This window comes from Podarcis muralis, chromosome 4, assembly GCF_964188315.1.
Source record: "Podarcis muralis chromosome 4, rPodMur119.hap1.1, whole genome shotgun sequence".
Classification (NCBI taxonomy): Eukaryota; Metazoa; Chordata; class Lepidosauria; order Squamata; family Lacertidae; genus Podarcis; species Podarcis muralis.
This window is the reverse complement of record NC_135658.1, coordinates 3597081-3621662: the sequence shown is the minus strand read 5'-3', so window position 1 is coordinate 3621662 and position 24582 is coordinate 3597081. Positions and strand designations below refer to the sequence as shown.

General features: G+C 42.7%; 1 protein-coding gene across 1 annotated transcript; it reads right to left on the bottom strand.

Moving 5' to 3' along the window:
* Positions 1 to 531: 531 nt before the first annotated feature.
* On the bottom strand, positions 532 to 1668 carry LOC114595196 (olfactory receptor 51E1-like). Its single transcript, XM_028725541.2, has one exon. It carries the CDS (start codon positions 1624 to 1626, stop codon positions 685 to 687), a length of 942 nt encoding a protein of 313 aa, XP_028581374.2. The 5' UTR covers positions 1627 to 1668; the 3' UTR covers positions 532 to 684.
* Positions 1669 to 24582: the final 22914 nt, after the last annotated feature.

Below are 24582 nucleotides of genomic sequence, written 5' to 3'. Positions count from 1 at the left end.
TTCAATAACTTAGGACACGGAATGCTTCTGCATTTTCAAGATTCAGCTTCAGTTTATTGAACCAGGCACCACTCTGATACCTCAACTTCTTCTTTTGATTCTGGTGGAACAGAGAGAAAGAGCAGGTTGTCAAACATCTGCTGATGGCATTTCACTCCAAACCTCCTTGTCACAGAATCATAGAATTGTGGAGTTGGAAGTTCACCCAAAGGCCATCTAGTTCAACCCCCTGCTATGTGGGAATCACAGCTGAAGAATCCCTGACAGATGGCCAGTAAGAGAAAACTGTACTGGTTCTTTCAAATGGGCCAGGAATGAGCCCATATATAGAGAAGGGTGGTTCTCTATATTAGATCTGGGTGGTTATGGAAGTTCAAAGTGTGGAATCTTCAGAAGGATCTTCACAACCACTTGGGGGTGAAATGGAGCAGAACCAGGACTGTCATCTGTAGTGCTCAAAATCACCATAGCAAGGGGTCTTCTTGACGCATCCATGCTTCTAGTATTGAGGAGGAAAATATCCATGAAGAAAAATAGAAGGAGCAGGAGATGGGAGCTTGTACCCAACGATTCATTGGAGAGACATCCCACACCCTGCAGAGGGATCACCATATGCTTCATGATGTTGGAACTGATAAATGAATGATTTATTTTTTAAAAAAAGTTAATTGCAGTAAGTTCTTATCAGCACTTAGTTCTGCAAAATGCCCGCCCTATTCGGTGACGTATCTGTTTCGTCTTCACCCCATAGACGATTGGGTTCAGCACTGGAGGAACCAGTAGGTGGACATTGGCCATCACAGTATGGATGTTGGAGCCGTGTGTCTTACCAAACCTGTGAACCATGGACAAGCCAATGAAGGGCACGTAGAAAAGAAAGACAGCACATATGTGGGAGAGGCATGTCCCGAGGGCCTTGACACGTGCCTCTTGGCTCAAACTCAGGGCAGCCTTCAGGATAAAGTAGTAAGACAAGGAGATGAGCAGGGAATCCAGCCCGATGGCGAAAATGATGACCACGAGTCCATAGATGATGTTAACCTTGATGCTGGCGCAGGCTAGCTTCATGACATCCTGATGCAGGCAGTAAGAATGGGAGAGAACGTTGGACTTGCAGAAGGGCAGCCTCTTAATGAAAAAGGGCAAAGGGGCCATCAGCGCTGCTCCACGAAATACGGCCACCAGTCCTATTTTAGCTATCCTGGGCGTGGTGAGGATAGACGAGTGGTTCAGTGGGTAGCATATGGCGATGTAGCGGTCGAAAGCCATAGCTAGCAAGATGGTGGATTCCATTCCAGAGAGGCTGTGGATGCAGAACATCTGGACCAAGCAAGCGTCGAAGGCGATGCTGGTGGATCTGAACCAGAATATGGCCAACATCTTGGGCACGGTGGACAGGGTGATCATGATGTCGATGGCTGCCAACATGCAGAGGAAGAGGTACATGGGCTCGTGGAGGCTGCGCTCCGCTCGGATGATGTAGATGATGGTGCAGTTGCCCAGGATGGCCAGCAGGAAGAGGAAGCACACGGGGAAAGCCAGCCAGAAGTGAGATGCTTCCATGCCTGGGAAGCCGACTAAAATGAACATGGCAGTGGTGACGTTGCCTTGATGGAAAGAGGACATGGTCAGTGCCTCTGTGTTCCTTCTGGATTCAGTGAGCACTGAAACACAAGGAGCAGGTATTCTTTTTTATTGTATTAATTTATTATTATCTTTCAGTATGCTTTTTACTATGTTTTATCATTGATGTGTTTTTAATGTTGCACACTGCCCTGGGATCTTTTGATAAAGGGCTGTATATTAATTGAATAAATAATCATTTCCCCCTTCAGGTAGTACTGTGTAGCCAGTTGAGAACGTTACAGAATATGTGGTTCTATGCATTGTGGAGAAGTTGGAGAGGAGCCTCAGGAGAGCTCCTCACACCCCTTTTTGGCCCATCTCCTGCACAACAACCCTGCAGTGCTGCCAACTGGATCTGACTATACAGCCGTCACCACTCTCCCAGTCATCCAACAGGTGATGTCCCTACAGACTGGAGGTGGGCAAATGTTGTCCCCGTCTTCAGAAAGGAGGGAAAGGAAGGCTCAGGTAACTACCGACTGGTGAGCTTGACATCGATACCACGGAAGCTCCTAGAAAAGATAATTCAAGCTGGTATGTGAGCATTTAGAAAAGGGTGCTGTGATTACTAAGATTTCTCAAAAATAAGTCATGCCAGACCAATCTGTTTGTTTGTTTTTTTAAATTTTTATGGAATTACAAACTTGGTGGATCAGGGAAATGCTGTGGACATAGTGTATCTTGATTTCAGTAAGGCTTTTGACAAAGCCCCCTGTGATATTTATGTGAAGAAGCTGGTAAAATGCGGGCTGAACGAGGTAACTGTTAGGTGGATTTGACAGTCTAAACCTGAACAGGATTCCTTCATGGTTCCTCCTCATCCTGGGGAAAAGTGACCAGTGGGGGGCTGCAGGGTTCTGTCCTGGGCCCGTTGTTGAACAACGTCTTTATAAATGACTTGGATGAAGGAACTGAGGGGATGCTCATCAAATTTGCAGGTGACACCAAACTGGGAGGGGTAGCTAATGCTGCAGAATCAGAATTCAAAATGACCTTAACAAAATGAATTTCAGTAGGGACAAATGTAAACTTCTGCACTTAGACAGGAAGAACCAGATGCACAAATATAAGATGAAGGACACCTGGCTTACTAGCAGTACATGTGAAAAGGATCTAGGGATCTTGGTGGACCACAAGCTTAACATGAGTCAACAGTGGGATGCAGCAGCAAAAAAGGCTGATCACCGAATAATTAATGCTTTTGAATTATGGTGCTGGAGGAGACTCTTGAGAGTCCCATGGACTGCAAGAAGAACAAACCTATCCATTCTTAAGGAAATCAGCCCTGAGTACTCACTGGAAGGACAGATCCTGAAGCTGAGGCTCCAGTACTTTGGCCACCTCCTGAGAAGAGAAGACTCCCTGGAAAAGACCCTGATGCTGGGAAAGATGAAGGGCACACGGAGAAGGGGACGACAGAGGACAAGATGGTGTGACAGTGTTCTCGAAACTACCAGCATGAGTTTGACCAAACTGCGGGAGACAGTGGAAAACAGGAGTGCCTGGCGTGCTCTGTTCCAGGGGGTCACAAAGAGTCGGACATGACTAAACGACTAAACGACTAAACAACAACAACAACAACAACAACAGACTGCATCAAGGGACGCAGGTGGTGCTGTGGGTTAAACCACAGAGCCTAGGGCTTGCCAATCAGAAGGTCGGTGGTTCGAATCCCCGCGATGGGGTGAGCTCCCGTTGTTCGGTCCCTGCTCCTGCCAACCTAGCAGTTCGAAAGCACGTCAAAGTGCAAGTAGATAAATAGGTACTGCTCCGGTGGGAAGGTAAACAGCGTTTCCATATGCTGTTCTGGTTCGCCAGAAGCGGCTTAGTCCTGCTGGCCACATGACCTGGAAGCTGTACACCGGCTCCCTCGGCCAATAAAGCGAGATGAGCGCCGCAACCCCAGAGTCATCCGCGACTGGACCTAATGGTCAGGGGTCCCTTTACCTAGGTTGCACCAATAGAAGTCTAGTGTCCAGATCAAGGGAGGTAATAGTCCCACTCTATTCTGCTTTAGTCAGACCACACTTGGAATCCTGTGTCCAATTCTGGGTACCAGAATTTAAGAAGGATGTTGACAAGCTGTAAGGTGGGCAGAGGAGAGCAACCAAGACGATCGAGGTTCTGGAAACTAAGCCTTATGAGGAACGGTTGATGGAGCTGGGTATGTTTAGCCTGGAGAAGAGGAGACTGATTGGAGATATGAGAGCCATCTTCAAATATTCTAAGGGCTGTCACATGGAGGAGGGAACATGCCTGTTTTCTCCTGCTCTGGAGGGGAGGACTCAAACCAATGGCTTCAAGTTGCAAGAAAGGAGATTCTGACTAAACATACGGAAAAAAACTTTCTGACAGTAAGAGCTGTTTGACAGTGGAACAGACTCCAACAAGAGGTGGTGGGCTCTCCTTCCTTGGAGGTTTTAGCTGTCCTGGATGCTTGAGCTGAGATTCCTGCATAGCAGGGGGTTGGACTGGACCTTCCTCCTTTGTGTAATTCAAGATCCAATTAAAACATGACAAGATCACAAATTCTGCTCAGAAATATCACCACCAAAATCATGGCACACTCACCTCCTCTCACTGTTTCTTGAAACAAATACACCAGACCCTGTAGCCTGCATGCCATGGCCTCACACATAATACTCACTTCCTGGGTCTATTTATCCATCTTTCAGGTATTCCTTTGGGTGAGGGAAGAGAGATACAGTCCACAGACGACTGCAGAGCCTGGAGACAGACAATATGGTCATGTATCCATAGCAGTGACCTCTGGGAGGAGAGCAGAGGGAAGACATGCCCTGGTGCATCTGCGGCAGCACAAACAGATGACTTCATCAGCCCCAGCTGCAACTAAACATGTCTCTCCTGTATCGGCTTCTATTGCAGGTGCTGCAATCTTCCAACAGTTTGACTTCAGCCCTGAAGGAGATTCTCCATTGTATCCCAAGTGACCTAGGGTTGCCCAATTTCAAAAAGTAAAAGCCAGGACACCCCGAAAGTTGTTGGACAATTCCGTCTTTGAAATCCTGGTAATATCCGGAAGATTGGAAGAAATTTAAAGACTATTTACAGAAACATTGTAAAATTAATGAATGTTAGAAGGATGTGTTACGAAATTCGATCTGCAGAGCTTGATCGAAGAGCCGTGACCTCTGATTACTTTACGAACGTCAATCAGCAGTTTACAACGGGTCCGGCACACTTCTTCAAAAGCTGCGCCATTGTTCCTCCCTCCAGTTCACGGCTTAGCAGAGTTGGACACAGCGGGAAAACTATCACGTCCTTTGACAAACACACGCAGTCCGGTTTGTCTATTTACAGCTCTTTATTGAAACAGTTCAGCCATCGCTGCTGGCAGCCATTGCAAACATGCCTCTCTCTCAGACACACAGAGAGAAACTGAACATAACTCCTCCCAGCTTCTAAAAGCTGATGTCAGAATGCTGTGGCATCATGGGTAAAACTTAACCTGTTAAGTTCCAAATTCCACACCCCCCTTTGCCGCGCATTCTGACAAGACCCTTTTGAGTTCAACACCTTTCCCTTTGCCTTGTGCCTCTTTCCAGCATTTTTCCCAGGCACCTGTTGAACCCCTTCAACACTCTCAGAATCACACTGTGCGAAACTTATCCACGCACTTGTGGCCTGATACCTTTCAGGTGGAACACCCTTTGTTGTGCGACTGGACCTTCTAGGCACAAACCCAGATGTTACTTCTGACTCACCGCCACCAGAAGGTGTGTCCTCAGCATCACGGGATTCCCCCTCTGACTTAAAGCGTTTTCGAATCCTCTCCATTACACTCACAGGAGAACTAGGTTCGCTTTTGGGTGCTCTCTTAACATCTTGTGGAGAAGCTACCGAAATCTCATCCTGCTCCTGACTTTGTTCAGTGACCTGATCGTCATCATCGGATTCTGAACCCTGATCCTGGACCTGGTCCTCATCACTGGGATCAGCCTCTGCTTCCCTTTCTTCCTCAGAATCAGATAGGCATTCTGAGAGCAGATCACGCTGGACAGCAGTTTTTGACCTTTTATCCTGCTCATAGAACTCAGCGTGTTTACTGATCAGCACCTTACTCTGATCACCTGAAGGATATACAAACCTCCATGCACGTGCTGCTGGCTCATACCCGCAGAAGATCATTTTCTGGAACTTGGATCCATCTGGCCCCTGCAAAGCAGTAGGTACCGGCACAGACGCACTTGCACCAAACATTCGCAAAAAATGAACCTGGGGTTTCCTGCCATGCAACAACCCAAAAGGTGTGTCCCCTACCAGTGAATTGTAGGTACGATTCCAGGTGAAGCCCACATACTTGATTGCCTCCAGCCAAAACCTTGGAGGTAACCCAGCATCTGCCAGCATCACCTGTGCAGCCTGAACCAGAGCCTCACTTCTCAGCTCTGCCACCCCTCTCTGATTGGGTGAAGTCACTGTGTGACGTATCCCTTTCTTGTGAAAGAATTTCTGCAAAGCAGACCCTGTAAATTGAGCTCCTCTATCACTGGTCACCGCTTGCACTCTGGTGGAAAATCTTTGTTCCACCTCCTCAATCCATCTTTTGATCAGCTGTGCTGCATCATCTTTGGATTTGAGACCATGGGTCCAAGTGTTCTGTGTAAAATTATCCTGCACCGTCAGGAGAAACCTTGCACCTCCTAGACTTGCTTCCCTTACAGGACCCCACAAATCTATGTGGACCAGTTCAAAAGGTTTTGCGGTTACCCTCTTCACCTTTGGATAACTGCATCCTTTTACCTTGGCCAGCCTGCAGGTTTCACAACTTACAGCATATCCACATTCTGTAATTTTACAACCTTTGGAAACCTCAGGCAGCACCTGCAGTTCTTCTAGAGAACCATGAGCTGTTTTTGTATGCCACGCATGAGCACATTGCTCGTGGTTGTTGATTTTTGCACGTAAAGCCTGTGCTTTCCCAACCTTCCCCTCACCCTCCAGAGGTGTTTTAAGAACAAAGAGATCATTTTGCCCCTTTTTAACCTTGGCAAACATCCTCCCTCCTTTGGAGATTGTGCAGACAGTATCTTCGAAACAAACCTTAAACCCCTTTTTCAACAAATAAGGCACAGATAAAAGACAGTGGTGCATCCCAGGAACGGTCCAAAAGTCCAACTTTTCCTGTAAAATAGGAACATACATTTTGCCAGTATTAGTTACATTCTTTTTCTGTCCATTCGCAAAAAGTACAGTTTTCCCAGCCGGAATTGCCTTGCAATTCCACATCTCGACAGCAGGGGTATCTGGAATCAAATTGCAATTTGCTGCAGAGTCAATTACAAAACAAAGCTCTGAGCCTGTCCCACAGCTGGTTGAGCTGTCCCCAGACAAAGCCAGACTAGCTGCGAGTTGATAAGAATCCTCCTGGTGTCTGTCACGTCCACCAGACTCAGTTCCACGCCTGCCTGTCTTCCCAGGCCTGTTGCCATGGAAACCCTCCTGGTTCCCATGAGAAGTGTCCTTGGCAAATTCCTGCCTTGCCTCTCTGCTCCGGTGGGGGCAATCTCGACGTACGTGGTCAGCTGACTTGCAAATGTAGCAACAACGAACTTCAGTGGAAAAACACTGTCCGGGGCTCCCAGCTGGCCTGGCTTTCCTCCTTCTGGAACGGCGCCTCCCACCAGCCTCCCCCCCCCCTTGAAGCTGCTCTTCGTTTCAGCACAAGTGGAAAGTTTCTTAAACTTGCCTTTGGAACCCTTTGCCCCCCCGATCTGCGCACCAGCGCTCCTTGAGGCTGATTGGGGAATAGGGGCTTCTAGTCCAGCGTCTGCAGGGCTCTGGCCTCCCGCTGAAGCTTCGCACACACCCTTCAGCACATTCCAGGCGGCCCACGCTGATTTCACACCCTCTAAGTGGGGTCTCAGTGATGCATCAACGCATGCCTTGAGCATCTCCAGCTCTCTTTGCATTTTCTGCTGGCTATCTTCAGGCAACGCAGCCTCACAGCCTGCAACGTCTCCAGCCGCTTTAGCGCTGGGGGTTGGTGGTAGTGGCTCCCTCTGGCTTGCTTCCCAAAGCCCATGGACCAGGAACCACCCCTTTATTCTTTGCCTCCAGGTTGCCCAACTCTTTAGAGTGAGCTTTTCCACTGGTATATCCTGGCTCTCTGCCATCTTCTCCCGTTCTCCCAAGGGGCCCCAAGCTTACTTACAGCTTATCCAGCACCCGTCCGGAGAAACGATTTATCCAGCTGCTCTTCAGCTCCGAGCTCTCAGCACAGGCAGACCTTTCAGCTAGCCGCTTGCCTCAGATTCCGGCCTCCGTCTCCTGCCGTGCTCCGTTGCTCTAAACCGCAACTTCAAAGCTTCCGTGATAGTTTTACAAGCGGTAATTAAGTACCCATGACCTGTTACGAAATTCGATCTGCAGAGCTTGATCGAAGAGCCGTGACCTCTGATTACTTTACGAACGTCAATCAGCAGTTTACAACGGGTCCGGCACACTTCTTCAAAAGCTGCGCCATTGTTCCTCCCTCCAGTTCACGGCTTAGCAGAGTTGGACACAGCGGGAAAACTATCACGTCCTTTGACAAACACACGCAGTCCGGTTTGTCTATTTACAGCTCTTTATTGAAACAGTTCAGCCATCGCTGCTGGCAGCCATTGCAAACATGCCTCTCTCTCAGACACACAGAGAGAAACTGAACGTAACTCCTCCCAGCTTCTAAAAGCTGATGTCAGAATGCTGTGGCATCATGGGTAAAACTTAACCTGTTAAGTTCCAAATTCCACAGGATGCTGGAATGATGTTATGTGGCTTTAGCAGAAATGATACAAAGGATTTGGGAAAAACATTAGACATTCTGAATCTTTCGCGTGGACACAAACCACCACCTTCAGAGGAAGAGCAACAACTTGGAGCTGTTGGAGGAGTGTCAGAGAAATAACAAAATGGCTCTGCAATTCCTTAGTTGGAATTGTAATGGGCTCAATGGGCCTTCGAAGAGAAGACAAGTTTTTCACATTTTGAACAGAGAACAATTGGACTTGATATGCCTACAAGAAACCCACATAACTAGAGCCCACAGGAGATTACTTACAAATAAAAGACTAGGACAAGAATTTATTTCATCAGACAAGGTAAAAAAAAGAGGAGTTGTGATATATGTAAAAGAGAAATGGGCCCCAAAAATGATGTTTAAAGATGAACAAGGGAGATATTTGGCAGTGGAGATACAAGTACAAGGAGAAAAACTTTTGGTTGTTGGAATCTACGCACCAAATGAAGGTAAATCTGACTTCTTCAAGAGACTTCATGAAACTCTAACGGACTATTTGGATTACAACATGATAATTATGGGAGATATGAACGGTGTGGTCTCCACTAACATGGACAAGGCACAAAGACTAACAGTTACCAAGGAAGGGAGACTCCCTAAGACCTTCTTTGAAATGACGGAAAACATGGACTTGATAGATATATGGAGAACAAGGAACCCTCTGGAGAGAGAGGGAACCTTTTTCTCCCAAGCAATGATGACCTGGACCAGAATTGATCAAATTTGGATTACTAGTGGCATGGCTCCAAAGATTAAGAAGGTAGAAATCTGCCCCAAAACTTGCTCCGACCATAACGCTGTGAAGATGGAAATGAAATCTACAATAACTGGTCAATTTAGATGGAGAATGAATGACACCCTCTTTCGAGATAAGGAGATTCTTATGAAGGCCCAAAAAACCTTAAAAGACTACTTTGAAATAAATTTGAGGGCTGATGTGGAGAAAAGAGTGATCTGGGACGCAAGCAAAGCGGTGATGCGAGGTTTCTTGATTCAACAAAACTCAATAAAGAGGAAAAAACAAAATGAGAAAAAAGAAAAGATCTTGGAAAAGATAAAGGAAGGAGAGAAAAAATTAAGAGTAAAGCCAAAGTCCCAGGAGATTTTAAGAGAGATTAAGTTATATCAAACACAATATATGGAATTGATGAACCAAGAGATTGAATGGAAGATAAAGCAAATGAAACAAAAGACGTTTGAATCAGCAAATAAATGTGGCAAACTTCTGGCATGGCAATTGAAGAAAAGGCAGAAATTAAATACAGTTACAAGTCTAGAAGTGGATGGAAAGAACATATCTAAACCTAATGAAATTAGAAATTGCTTCTTGAGTTATTTTAAAAAACTTTATACCCAAGGTCCGCAAAATGAAGAAGATATAGACAAATTCCTTGATAAGTACGGATTACAAAAAATCTCTCATCAAAGTAAGATGGATCTGAACCAGAGAATAACAGAACAAGAGATAGAGGATGCCATTCAGAATATGCAATTGGGCAAATCTCCAGGACCAGATGGATTGACTTCTAGATACTACAAATCCTTGAAGGAATGGTTGATTCAACCACTAAAAGAAGTCTGTGATGAGATTCTTGAGGGAAAAAAGGCACCTGAATCCTGGAAAGAAGCATACATTTCACTCATACCAAAGACAGAGACTGAAAAGACTCAACTGAAGAACTACCGCCCAATATCACTACTTAATGTGGATTACAAAATTTTTGCAGACATTTTGGCAAAAAGATTTAAAAAAGTGTTGATGGAAAAGATTCACAAGAATCAAGCAGGCTTTCTCCCAAAAAGACACCTAGCTGACAATGTAAGGAATATAATAGATATTTTGGAAAAGCTAGAGGTGAATATAAATACTAAAGCAGTACTGATTTTTGTGGACGCGGAGAAAGCCTTTGACAATATTTCTTGGAGCTTTATGACAAAGAATCTTCATGGGATGGGGGTAGGACAAGGCTTTGAGAATGGTATGGCTGCAATATATTCTGAACAAAAAGCTAAATTGATTGTAAATAATGTGATAACTGAGGAGCTTAAGATAGAAAAAGGGACACGACAGGGGTGCCCAATTTCCCCATTGCTTTTCATTTCAGTTCTGGAGGTGTTGCTGAATATGATTAGGAATGACCAGCAGGTTAAAGGAGTGCAGGTCGGAGCTAAACATTATAAGTTAAGAGCATTTGCAGATGACCTAGTATTGACTTTGCAAGAGCCAAACACTAGTACGAAAAAGGTTCTAGAAATAATCCAACAGTTTGGCCAGGTAGCTGGATTTAAGTTGAATAAACAAAAAACCAAAGTCTTAGGAAAAAATTTAACAGATATGGAAAAGGAGAAATTCCAAGAGGAGACAGGGTTGACAGTGGTTAAGAAGGTGAAATACCTAGGGGTTTATTTGACATCTAAAAATGTGAATTTGTATAAGGATAATTATGAAAAATGTTGGTCAGAGATTAAAAAAGATCTAGAAATATGGTCAAATTTGAAATTGTCAATGTTAGGCCGAATTGCAGTGATTAAAATGAATGTATTGCCTAGAATGTTATTTTTGTTTCAGACCTTGCAGATTCTTGACAAGATGGAATGTTTTAAGAGGTGGCAGAAAGATATTTCGAAATTTGTCTGGCAGGGCAAAAAGCCCAGAATTAAATTTAAAATACTGACAGACGCTAAAGAAAGAGGGGGTTTTGCCCTGCCGGACTTAAAATTGTACTATGAGGCAGCAGCTTTTTGCTGGCTGAAAGAATGGATGCTCCTCGAGAACACAGACATTTTGGATCTGGAAGGTTTTAACAATGTTTTTGGTTGGCATGCATATCTATGGTATGACAAAATCAAGCTGCATAGTGCCTTTAAAAATCACATTGTTAGAAAAGCATTGTTTAATGTATGGATAAGATATAAAGATCTGTTGGAAAACAAAACCCCTAGATGGGTGTCACCAGTGGAGGCTAAAACAGTGAAGAAACTCAATATGGAGGTCGGACGGCCGAAGTATTGGGAAATCTTGGAACAGGATGGAGATAAGTGGAAATTACAAAGTTATGAGAAATTGAAACATAAAGTACAAAATTGGCTTCAATATCATCAAATAATGGAGTTTTTTAAACAGGACAGGAAAATTGGCTTTCAGGTGGAAAAATCAAAACTAGAGACTGAACTGTTAGAATCCAATACTAAGAATTTATCAAGAATGTATAACTTGTTGCTAAAATGGAATACTCAGGATGAAACAGTCAAATCAGCTATGATTAAGTGGGCACAGGATGTGGGCCATAACATTATGTCAGCTGACTGGGAATGGTTATGGAACACCGGTATAAAATTCACGGCATGTAATGCCTTAAAGGAAAACATTATGAAAATGGTTTATAGGTGGTACATGACCCCAGTCAAGCTGGCAAAAATTTATCATTTGCCCGATAACAAATGTTGGAAATGTAAAGAGACAGAAGGTACCTTCTATCACCTTTGGTGGACATGCCCGAAGATTAAGGCTTTCTGGGAAATGATCTATAATGAAATGAAAAAGGTACTTAAAAGTACTTTCCTTAAAAAACCAGAGGCCTTTCTCTTGGGCATTGTCGGCCAATTGGTGTCAAAGAGGGATAGAACTTTTTTTATGTATGCTACAACCGCAGCAAGAATACTTATCGCAAAGTATTGGAAGACACAAGATCTACCCACTCTGGAAGAATGGCAGACGAAAGTGATGGACTATATGACACTGGCTGAGATGACAGGCAGAATCCGTGACCAAGGAAAAGAGACGGTGGAAGAAGAATGGAGAAAATTTAAAAGTTATCTTAAGGATTATTATAAACTTGATGAATGTTAGAATGTTATGGTTTTTAGGAACAAAGGGATACAGTGATATAAGGTCAGATTACAGAGATAACTAAGGACAGAGGTTGGAAAGTAACAATTGGGAGTTGCTATAAAACTATGGACATTGAGATGCAGAAAAGGGGGGGTACGGGGGAGTCTCAGAAAAGAGGTTTATGAAAAACATTATGAAATTATACGTGTTTGTATGTCTTTTTAAGTGTCTGTTTGTTCTTAAAATTTTGTAAAACTAATAAATTTTTTTTTTTTTTTAAAAAGGATTTGGGAAAAACTGACTGTTAATTGGTGAAAGGAGGGAAAGTAAAGCTACATTATACTAAGATAAATTACAGGACTAAAATTTGAAAAGATGGAAAGGATTTGCTGAAATAGATAATCAAACTAGAACACAAAAAAGGGAGGTGTGAGGATGCCAAGGAAATAAGCTAATGAAAGATAAGTAATGGGAAGATTTGTTGTATTTTTCTTTTTTTTGTTGTTGTTTAATGGATTTTATTCTTCTGTTTTTTCTTTTTTTGTATCTCATCCTTTTTTCTTTACCTATTGTGATGTGTTGTATTGTTTCTTGTTTAAAATGATGTTTTTTTTACTTTTTCTTTTTGTAACCCTTAAAACTTTAATAAATATTAAAAAAAAGAAGAAGAAAGAAATCCTGGTAATGTCCGACGGGAGAATCCTATGATGGATGGTTATGAATTTCTGCACGGCATGTAGAGAGTGGATTGAGAGAACTCCAGACGCCCACTCGACCGCTTCAGCTTCAGGTGCCACATAATACCTGCTCCACAGTTGCAAGACCTCAATTGTTTTGTTTTTTTATAAAATATTTATTGAAGTTTTTCATATTACATCAAAAAAAAAAAGAGAAAAAACAAAAAAATTAAAAACACATAGAATTCCCAATCCTTATTTTCTATACCCTATTTCCCTGACTTCCCCACACCTCCCCTTCTTGTATTCCAATTCAATGTTGTTTCAACAAGTTCTTATCCCTAATTTTTTTTTAACCTTTTTATATTTAGTTCATTTTAAAAAAGAAAAAAAAAAGCCAATCCTTGTAGAAATCAATATTTATACTTTTTCTTAAAACCTTATTCTAAGGTCAACCTAGATTCCCTTCCACGATTTCCCCAATTTTCATACAAATAACAAAACAAAATAAAAGCAAGACAGGTTATAGTTATACACCCTTTGGATTCCCAAATTCCACCCCCCCTTCCCCGGTTTCAATCCCCAACAAACGTCCATCAATCAATCTACTGTCAGCCTGGAGATCTCACGTCCGAGGCTCTAAATTCTCTCTCAGTTCCTCTCTGCCGGTTTTTTTGGTAATCCTTGGTATTAAACACCAAATCTCGGAGATGCTCAATCCCATTAAGGCCCATATTTCTTCCAGCCAGACCTCCATACTTAAGGGTGGAGCCTAAGTCTTGTTTCTTACTCCTTTCAAGTCCAACTGCCTCCCAAGCTCCAACATCCACCTTAATCAAATTTGTAATCCTTGGGTCTTCAGATCTCCACACAAGATCTCTCCATTCTTTCATCTCCAATTCAAACCAGCTTTTCACCATCAAGTTATTTTCCTTTGTAGCCATCATGTCAGGCCTCAGGCCGTCCTTTGTCTTCTGCAACAATACAGCTCCTCCTTCCTTTCCCTCAGGGACAACATATATCTCTTTCTCCACTCTCTCAAAACTCTCCAGTTTCTCTTCTTGTCCAGCTGCATGAGCTTCCTGAGTCAGATCCTTGTCAGATTCAATGCATTTGTTTACAGTTAAGTTCAGAGTTGTAACATTTGTAGCCAAAACATCAATTTGGCCTTGTAACTTTCCCAAGAGAACAAAGACTCTCTCCAATTTAGCTTGAATTCTTCCTCCTTCAGCCATTCTTGTAATGTCCCAAAACTCCCTCTAGAGGGATTTTGGTTACTTAGTATTCCTTCCAGTTCAGATCCAAAAGTCAAGTTAATTTGTATCAGTTCTTTCTTATTTTCAACAAGGTATAGTCAAGTTGTAACAAATATGACCAGCAGAAACAAAGTTCTCTTATTCCGTCTTGACAGCTAATTTGACAGCTGTCAAACTCAGTACCTTTTCAGCAGGCTCTCTCGCGGATCACTCCCGGGTCCAGGGGGAGTCTTCAGCTCCCAAAATTAGCTCTTATCCTCCAGTAAAATCTCTTATAATGCCAAATGGTGAAATTAATGTCTTTGCCCAATAAATGAGAACAAGTTCTCTCGACCTTAGTTAGCAGGTCCTTGCTTTAAGTTGTTTACAAGGCGGGGAGACGGACTTCCTTTTTGCGCCTTCCCCGATCATGCCCAATTCAAAAGAAGAAGTCAGCGCTCTCCGGCCATGGCTGCGCGGCTTCACTCCACAGGAGAAGCAGTCGACTCTCAGCACCGCGCCGCTCACCCCGTCCCCCGTTCCGAAGCCTTTAAAAAGGCTCCTTCGCAGGTCGGGGGGCGCAAATGGTGCCCGCCGAGTCACCAGGTTCACAGACTTCACCGCCTGTGATTTTTAAGGGTCCCCACATCGCCGCAGCGGTAAGACCCTAATCCTGCGGAGCCGATTCCCTCCGGAGCTTGGAGGGAATCCGCCATTAGCCGATGGCACTAACCCGGAAGTCCCCCAAGACCTCAATTGTTTAGTATGGCAGCACAGACCCTTTGGAACTCCCTGCCACTTGAGATCAAGCAGGCGCCTCCCTCCCACCGTTTTGGGGAACCTGCTAAAAACATGCCTGTGCAGGTGCTTAGAAAGTTGAGGTGAATATTAGCATTTTAACTTTTTACATGTTTCAAAGTACTGCTGGACATTATTCATGATTTCAGTGTATCTTTTTGTAAACTGCCTTGAGGGTTTTGTTTTGTTTACAATCAAGCGGTATATACATTTTATGTAATAAATAAATAAATAAATAAATAAATAAATAAATAAATAAATAAATGATCACTAAACTTACTTTTTCAAAACATCCCCCAAAATGTTAGCTTAATCGGAGTTACTGAAAACCAGACTTTCTCAATTTATTCAGATATACGTAGGCGATTGACTTCTCTCTCCTCAATGGGTAGCTATCACAAACTCAGCCTCCTGTGGACCGTGAAGCCTCCTGCCTGATGTCAAGTGGCAGGGAGTTCCAAAGTACACTTGCTGCCACACCAAAACATCAGTGTTTTAAGTTGGAGGTTCCTACAGGGCAGGGCAGTTAATTAAAATCCAATTAACAGGATAACCTGTACTGAAGGGAAGATCGGGGGCCAGTGGAAAAATTCAGGCTAAGCTGCCTTTCCAAGCCAGGCCTCACCTGGGATCATAGCTGTCAACCTTCCCTTTTTTGTCGGGAAATTCCCTTATTCCAGCGCCGTTTCCCGCTGCTTCCTGCTGCTATCCCGGATTGGGAGACAGGTGAGGCTGCTGATCCCTTATTTTTGAGGCTGCTGATCCCTTATTTTTGAGGCTGCTGATCCCTTATTTTCAAATCTGAAAGTTGACAGCTATGCCTGGATAGAGGTGTTAACATGACAAAAGAACTTGATGGCCCATCTGAGAACCTGGTCCTGGTCCATGGACAGAGCTTGCCATGATGATGGGTGTACACAAATTAATAATAATAATAATAATAATAATAATAATAATAATGCCATCACCATTGGCCATGGTGTCCTCTGTCTAAGTTAGGGGTGGGTGACGCCACTTTGTGGTGCTCCTGGTCCTTTGTGGATGAGCATCTCCACAGGGTGATGCTTGGAAAGTGCTCTTTGACCCATGGAGCACTGGAAGACCCAAGATTTACCCACGCTGGAGGAGTGGCAGACGCAGTTGATGGACTACATGGAACTGGCTGAAATGACTGGCAGAATCCGAGATTTGGGCGAGGAAACAATGGAAGAGGACTGGGAAAAAATTAAGGACTATTTGCAAAAAGACTATAAGTTGTATGAATGTTAAGAAATACGCACGATTATGAAATTTTTTTGCTTTAGCAACTTGATTAGGTAAACTGAAAATTAAGACAAGAAAAAAGAGGTGGTAATATGAAATAATTTTATTATGTTAATTTTAAATGTACAAAGTTGGGATATAATATTGTGAATTTAGAAACATAATAACTGAAAGATACAGTAAGTTAAGAAATAAGGTAACAAATTGCTGAAACTTTTATTACAAAGAACGCAGAGTCGGGAGGATGTGGGGAAGTCCATTTGGAATATTGAAAAAACTACTGAAAATTGGATTGTAATGACCTTTCTATTATTTTGATTTTGTATTTGTTTCTTGTAATTTCTTACCCCAATTTTGTGTCTATGACCTTAAGAAAAGAAACTCAATAAAAAATATTTAAAAAAAAAAGGAAAGTGCTCTTTGACCCATGGAGCCTTCAAGGTGGGGTTCCTTGGGGTTTGATTTTATCCCCATAGAAACATGAAACCACTAGGTGGGGTTATCCAGAGATTTGGGGCATGTTGTCAGCAATTTGCTGGTGACACCCAGTTCTCCTTCTCCTTGACATCTGCAGGTGAGGCAGTCAGTGCTCTGGAGCAGTGTTTTGCCTCGATAACGGACTGGATAAGAGCCAACAAACTGAAGCTCAATCCAGATAAGACTGCTAGTGGGTGCCTCGACAACGTTTCATGGGATTTTATGTTGAAAAATTTGGAATATATGGAGATGGGGAGGGATTTCTTCAACGGAATAAAGGCAATCTATACGGAACAGAGGGCAAAGCTGATAGTGAATAATGTGATAACAGAAGAAATCAAAATATCAAAAGGTACAAGACAGGGTTGCCCTCTGTCGCCGCTGTTGTTTATAATGGTTCTGGAGATCCTTCTAAAGTCAATTAGGGAAAACAAAGGGATAAAGGGGGTGACAGTAGGCCAAAACGAATATAAAGTTAAAGCCTTCGCGGATGATTTGGTTATAATAGTGGAAGATCCGATCAATAATGCAAGTGAAGTGATAGACGAAATTGATAAATATGGGGAGGTGGCAGGCTTTATACTGAATAGAGGGAAAACAAAAATCCTAACAAAAAACATGGACCAAACAATGTTAGAGACGTTACAACAGCAAGTAGGCATTGAAACAGTCAAAAAGGTTAAATATCTGGGAATATGGCTAACAACAAAAAACATTGACCTGTTTCAAAATAATTATGTCCCGGTATGGAATGCAATCAAGAAAGATCTGGAAGGATGGGGAAGGCTAAAATTATCTTTTTGGGGTAGAATGGCAATGATCAAGATGAACGTACTACCTAGAATGATATTCTTATTTCAGATGATCCCAATACTAAAAGGAACAAAGATTTTTAAGGAATGGCAAAGATCAATTTCAAGATATGTCTGGCAGGGCAAAAAACCGAGAATTAAATATAAATTGTTAACGGATACGAAAGAACGAGGAGGTTTTGCCCTGCCAGACCTGAAGTTATACTATGAGGCAACATGTCTTTGCTGGCTAAAAGAATGGATAAGACTTAAAAATACTAAATTATTGGATTTAGAGGGATTCGATATTAGATTCGGGTGGCACGTGTATCTATGGCGAGAGAAGAAAAAAGGTCATAAATCATTTGAAAATCATATCTTTCGGAAATCGCTAATTGAAGTATGGGACAGATATAAAAACATACTAGAAAGAGGAGTCCCACATTGGCTATCTCCGTTGGAGATGATGGAAGTTAAGAAAATAAATATGAGGAGTAGTTGGATTACGTATGGGGAGTTGGTGATGAAAGAAGGAGAGAAATGGAGAATAAAACCATACGAGCAAGTAAAAGAGCATGTATTTGATTGGCTGCACTACCATCAGATAAGCGGTATGTTTAAAAAGGAGGTAAAGGAAAGAGGGTACAACGAAAAAGATTCAAAATTTCAAACAGAAATTATTAATAATGACTGTAAGATAATATCTAAAATGTACAAAATCCTGTTGGAGTGGCACACGATGGATGAGGAGGTTAAAGAGGTAATGATTCACTGGGCCAGGGATTTAGGGTATAGTATAGAAATGGAGGAGTGGCAAAAAATATGGAATGAAAATCTGAAGTTTACAGCATGTATCACGTTAAAAGAAAACACTATGAAGATGGTATACAGATGGTATATGACACCGGTGAAGCTGGCAAAAATGTACAAAATATGTAATAAATGTTGGAGGTGTAAGGAGAAAGAGGGTACATTTATGCACATGTGGTGGGAATGTAAAAAGGTGAAGGGTTTTTGGGAAACAATATATAATGAGTTAAAGAAAGTGCTGAAGTATAACTTTGTAAAGAGACCGGAGACCTTTTTATTGGGAGTAACCAGAAATGAAATAAAGAAGAGGGACAACAAACTCTTCCAGTATGCAGTAACAGCAGCGAGAACTCTAATGGCCCAGAGATGGAAAAGAGAAGAGGCACCGACTCTGGAAGAATGGAGAACAAAATTAACAGATTATGCAGAACTGGATAAATTAACAGGGAAAATTAGATTTCAAAAAGACTACAAGTTTTTGGAGGACTGGAGAAAATTCAGGGAGTATTTGGAAACTGTTTGTGAGGAACATACAACGCTAGTGTGTTTTAAAGAAGCTTTGTGAAAAAATAAGAAATATCGCAAGAATGAAAAAGAGGATGGGGGAGGGGGAAAAAAGGAAGTTATTTAAAGGCGATACTGTAGTTAAGTAATGCGTGGCTAAGGAAAACTATGGATGGTTATCAGAGGAATTGAGGGAAGTTAAATAACTGTAAATATGTGATGTGGAAGTTAAATGACTGGAGTTTTTAATGGAAAAACTTAATAAAAAAAAAAAAAAAAAAAAGACTGCTAGTGGGTGGTTTCCCACACCAGATGGGTGGGAGATCTCCTGCTCTTGATGGGGTTCCCTTCACCTGAAGGAACAGGTTTGTAGCCTGGAGGATTCCTGGATCCTTTGCTGTTGCTTGAGGCTCAGGTAGTCACAGGGGGTTGCAATGCCTTCCATCATCTTTTGCCCGTGGCCCAACTGTGGACTATTTGGATCCCTTCCAGTCGGGATTCAGGCCTCACCATGGGACTGAAACTGCCTTGGTCGCGCTGGTTGATGATCTCCGGTGGGCTAGGGACAAAGGTGAGAGCTGTTTCCTAGTTCTGATGGATCTCTCAGTGGCCTTTGATACAATAGACCATGACATCCTTCTGGACCGTCTAGAGGGGCTGGGAGCTGGGGGCACTGTTATACAGTGGTTCCGCTCCTTCCTCCTGGGCCGTGTCCAGAAAGTGGTGGTGGGGGGATGAGAGTTCAGACCCCTGGGCCCTCACTTGTGGGGTGCCTCAGGGTTCCATCCTCTCCCCCATGCTTTTTAACATCTACATGAAGCTGCTGGGAGAGGTCATCAGGGGGTTTGGGCTGGGTGTTCATCAGTATGCAGATGATACCCAGCTCTACCTCTCTTTCAAATCAGAACCAGTGAAGGCGGTGAAGGTCCTGTGTGAGTGCCTGGAGGCAGTTAGAGGATGGATGGCGGCTAATGGATTGAAGTTGAATCCTGACAAGACAGAAGTACTGTTGTTGGGGGACAGGAGGCAGGCTGGTGTGGAGGACTTTCTGGTCCTGAATGGGGTAACTGTGCCCCTGAAGGACCAGGTGCGCAGCCTGGGAGTCATTTTGGACTCACAGCTGTCCATGGAGGCGTAGGTCAATTCTGTGTCCTGGGCAGCTCCATCTGGTACGCAGGCTGAGACCCTACCTGCCCGCGGACTATCTCTCCAGAGTGGTGCATGCTCTAGTTATCTCCCGCTTGGACTACTACAATGTGCTCTATGTGAGGCTACCTTTGAAGGTGATCCGGAAACTACAACTAATCCAGAATGCGGCAGCTAGACTGGTGACTGGGCGCGGCCGCCGAGACCATATAACACCGGTCTTGAAAGACCTACATTGGCTCCCAGTACATTTCCAAGCACAATTCAAAGTGTTGGTGTTGACCTTTAAAGCCCTAAATGGCCTCAGACCACTATAGCTGAAGTAGTGTCTCCACCCCCATCGTTCTGCCCGGACATTGAGGTCCAGCTCCGAGGGCCTTCTGGCGGCTCCCTCATTGCGAGAAGCAAAGCTACAGGGAACCAGGCAGAGGGCCTTCTTGGTACTGGCGCCCGCCCTGTGGAAAGCCCTCCCATCAGATGTCAAAGAGATAAACAACTACCTGACATTTAGAAGACATCTGAAGGCAGCCCTGTTCAGGGAAGTTTTAATGTGTGACATTTAAATGTATTTTTAATTTTTGTTGGAAGCTGGCCAGAGTGGCTGGGGAAACCCAGCCAGATGGGCGGGGTATAAATAAATAATAAATAAATAAATAAATAAATAAATAAATAAATAAATAATCTGGACAGGGATCGCCTGGCTTCTTTCATCTATACTCTGGTAACCTGTATGTTAGATTACCACAATGCATTATACTTTGGGCTGCCTCTGAAGACTGTTCAAAAACTTCAGTTGGTGCAGAATTCAGTGGCCAGGTTCCTCGCTAGAGTAAAATGGTTTGAACATATTACACTGATCTTTGCCCGACTGCACAGGCCACTGTTTCTGGGCCAAATTCAGAGTGCTGGTTTTGAACTATAAAGCCTTACTTGGCTCAAGACTGCCATACCTTAAGGCCCACCTCTCTCCATATGAGCCAACCCAGACCCTGTGATCAGCCTTTGAAGCCCCACTGGGCTCCCCAAAACCTGTCAGGAATGTACAGGATTCTCCGGTGGAGCGCGATCTCACCGCAAGCGGGGATTTTACCGTAAGGGAAATCCCGGGCTATTTCAGAAGGAAAGGGGGTGCTACAGGGCGCAGTAGCCCCCCAAATTACCTCTGGTGGGTGTCCAGAAGGTCAGGTTTCCGGCGGTGCCAGAAGCTGTTCTCCCGGCCGTCAGGTAACTCCAAAAGGAGCGAGGAGAACGGCAGAGAGGAGCAGCGGGCAGAGGGAAGCCATTATCTACCTCCGAATAGCGAAGCCCCGAGCTTGCAGAGAAAGCACCTCGCTCTCAAATTTAAGAAATTCGTCTCTAACTTGATTATAGATTATAAGAATTGGACCTTAAGGGAAGATCCGAAGAGAAAGGAAAAATCGGAGTTCAGCTGTCATCTGAAATCAGCTCAGACGCAGCGCTACACGCAGAGCGGCGAAAAGGAAAGTGAGTTGCCACTAGTGGCTATTGTTACTTTCTCCCTGCTAATTCTTCTAAAAAGTAACTTTTTATGAAGATATAAACATTAAAGATGCTATCAAAGTAAAAGGGGGAACAGAAAGCAACTTTTGCTAAACTTGAGGTTTTCGATGCAAAGGAGGAGAAAATATAAGACGGAAGTGCTTCTCCACTTTCATTTTTGATAGAACAAAGGACAGTGAAGCGAAAGGGAAGCCTTCGACACCATTGAGAACTTTTAAGCAAAGTCAACAGGCGGAAGGGGTAATAGTAAGTAATTACTTTCTGGAGTTATAATTACTTTCTGGAGTTACTTTTGTATGTTTTTTTTTTTTTTGCCTTTTGGGACTTTATTGTAAAGGAGGAAAAGTGAAACCCATGCCATAGAAGTGGTGGTGAAGTTTATCAACTAATGGAGATACTTCTATAACTTTTACAATCACGCCATTTTAAGGGGATACAGCACTCCTAGTGGATGGAATGAGACAGAACAATTTGTTTTTCTCCAACTTCTTCATTGAGGGATTGTTTCTATAGTGGGAAGAGAGCTGTGCTTCATCATTTTATATTGCTAATTTGTGAATTTCCCTCCTGGGCTTTTATGGAGTATATTGGATATTAAATTGGATATAATTTTGGCAATACGGATTTATAATCATTTAATTTGGACATATTTGGATTTACAATCGTTGCAACTTTTTTTCATTCACGTGACTTGGATTCCTTTTTATTTTAATCTTGCACATCACCTAGACTTTGGACGAGGAGGGAACAATGCTGATCTAAATCTCCTCCTTGTAGAAGACTTTTCAACTTAGGTGTGACATAATTGGATCAAATTTCTAACTTAAAAGCTATAATTTGGACACCAGAAAAATAATCTAACTGGAGGAATAGCCTAATTGGTGGCGAGAAGATTGATTTGTTTTGACATTTTTTGTGAGTCATTCATCTATCATCAACTGCTAAGATTACGGACGGCAGGAAATTGATAAGGACTACTTTACAAATTATAAATTTGAAAATTGTACTCTAAAATTAGAAGATAAGATCTGACAAACATTTAAGGATATGATTGTGGTATAGGGGGATATTTGAAAATATCTGTGGAATCTATTTCACTTTGGCTGGGGTCTAATTTATTATAAGGAGGTTGGTGGGTATAAAAGGTGGCTGTGAGTGAATTTTTGTGAATTCTGAGGGAATATTTGGTTGTGAAGGAATTTTTGTGATATTTAGTTAAAGATGTCAAACCCACCAAAGAAAGGGTTGGATGGGGGGACGCCAGCGGAAAGGGTCTAAACAAGAAGCAGAATTCAGAACAGAGATTTTAAAAATGTTTGCAGAAATTAAGCAAAGTGAAAAGAATTTGGAGTCAAAATTAGAACAAGTGGATAATAAGATAAGAAAATTGATGAAACAGTTAATGACCTGAAAGGGCAAATAAAAGAGGTGTCTAGGAGAACACAATCTTTAGAAGAAGAGATGAAAATTAGTCAGACTTCTGGGTTGGCGCCTCCGGCAATGGCGGAGCTCCTCCGTTCGGGAGGAACTTGCTCCGTGAAAAACAGGGTCTGACCGCCACGGCGAAGGTGGAGACCCATTGAAATCACAAGCGGGAGAAGCTTGTGAATGCCTTTGGTTGGCATGCATATCTGTGGTACGACAAGGTCAAAGTTCATAAACTGTTTAAAAACCATATTGTCAGAAGAGCAATTTTTGCGGTCTGGTCGAAATATAAAGACTTATTGGAGGGCAAGACCCTGAGGTGGCTATCACCGGTGGAGGCCAAGGCTCGGAAAAGACCCAACATGGAGGCCTACTGGCCAAAATATTGGGAAATAATTGAAAAAATTGGAGACAATTGGAGGTTGCAGAGCCAAGACAAACTAAAAAATAAGGTGTGGGATTGGTTACATTATGCTCAAATTCAAGAGGTTTTTAAAATGGACAAAAAAGTTGGTTTCCAGGTGGAAAAATCGAAATTAGAGACGGAACTGTTAGAACCAAAAACTAAGACACTTTCGAAAATGTATAACTTGCTGCTTAAATGGAATACACAGGAGGAGACAGTCAAATCTGCCATGATAAAATGGGCACAGGATATTGGACATAACATTATGTTTGAAGACTGGGAAAGGTTATGGAACACCGGAATGAAGTTTACGGCATGTAATGCCTTGAAAGAAAACATTATGAAAATGATATACCGGTGGTACATGACCCCAGTCAAGTTAGCTAAGATATATCACCTGTCTGATAATAAATGCTGGAAATGTAAGGAGGCAGAAGGGACATTCTTTCATCTTTGGTGGACCTGCCCAAAAGTGAAGGCCTACTGGGAAGTGATCTATAATGAGTTAAAAAAGGTATTTAGGTATACCTTTCCCAAGAAACCAGAGGCCTTCCTATTGGGCATGGTGGACCAGAAGGTGTCAAAGAAGGACAGAACTTTGTTTATGTATGCTACCACAGCAGCAAGAATTCTTATTGCAAAGCACTGGAAGACTCAAGATTTACCCACGCTGGAGGAGTGGCAGACGCAGTTGATGGACTACATGGAACTGGCTGAAATGACTGGCAGAATCCGAGATTTGGGCGAGGAAACAATGGAAGAGGACTGGAAAAAATTTAAGGACTATTTGCAAAAACATTATAAGTTGTACGAATGTTAAGAATACGCACGACTAGGAAATTTTTGCTTTAGCAACTTGATTAGGTAAATTGAAAACTAAGTGACAAGAAAAAAGAGGTGGTAACATGAAACAATTTTATTATGTTTATTCTAAATGTACAAAAATTGGGATACAATACTGTGAATCTAGAAACATAGTAACTGAAAGACACAGTAAGTTATGAAATAAGGTAACAAATTGCTGAGACTTTTATTGCAAAGAACGCAGAGTCTGGAGGATGTGGGGAAGTCTATTTGGAATAATTGAAAATTGGTTTGTAACAACTTTTTCTCTTTCTTTCTTTGCCTTCTTTCTTTCTTCTTTTCTCTTTCTATTTTGCATTCATGGCTCTAAGAAAAGAAAATCAATAAAATATTTTAAAAAAGAAAAAGAAATCACAAGCGGGAGAAGCTTGTGAACCTGGGATTCGGCTGGCACCTTTTGCGCCT

Coding starts and splice junctions, on each gene's coding strand:
- LOC114595196 (XM_028725541.2), bottom strand. CDS start 1,626: ATGTCCTCTTTCCATCAAGGCAACGTCACCACTGCCATGTTCATTTTA.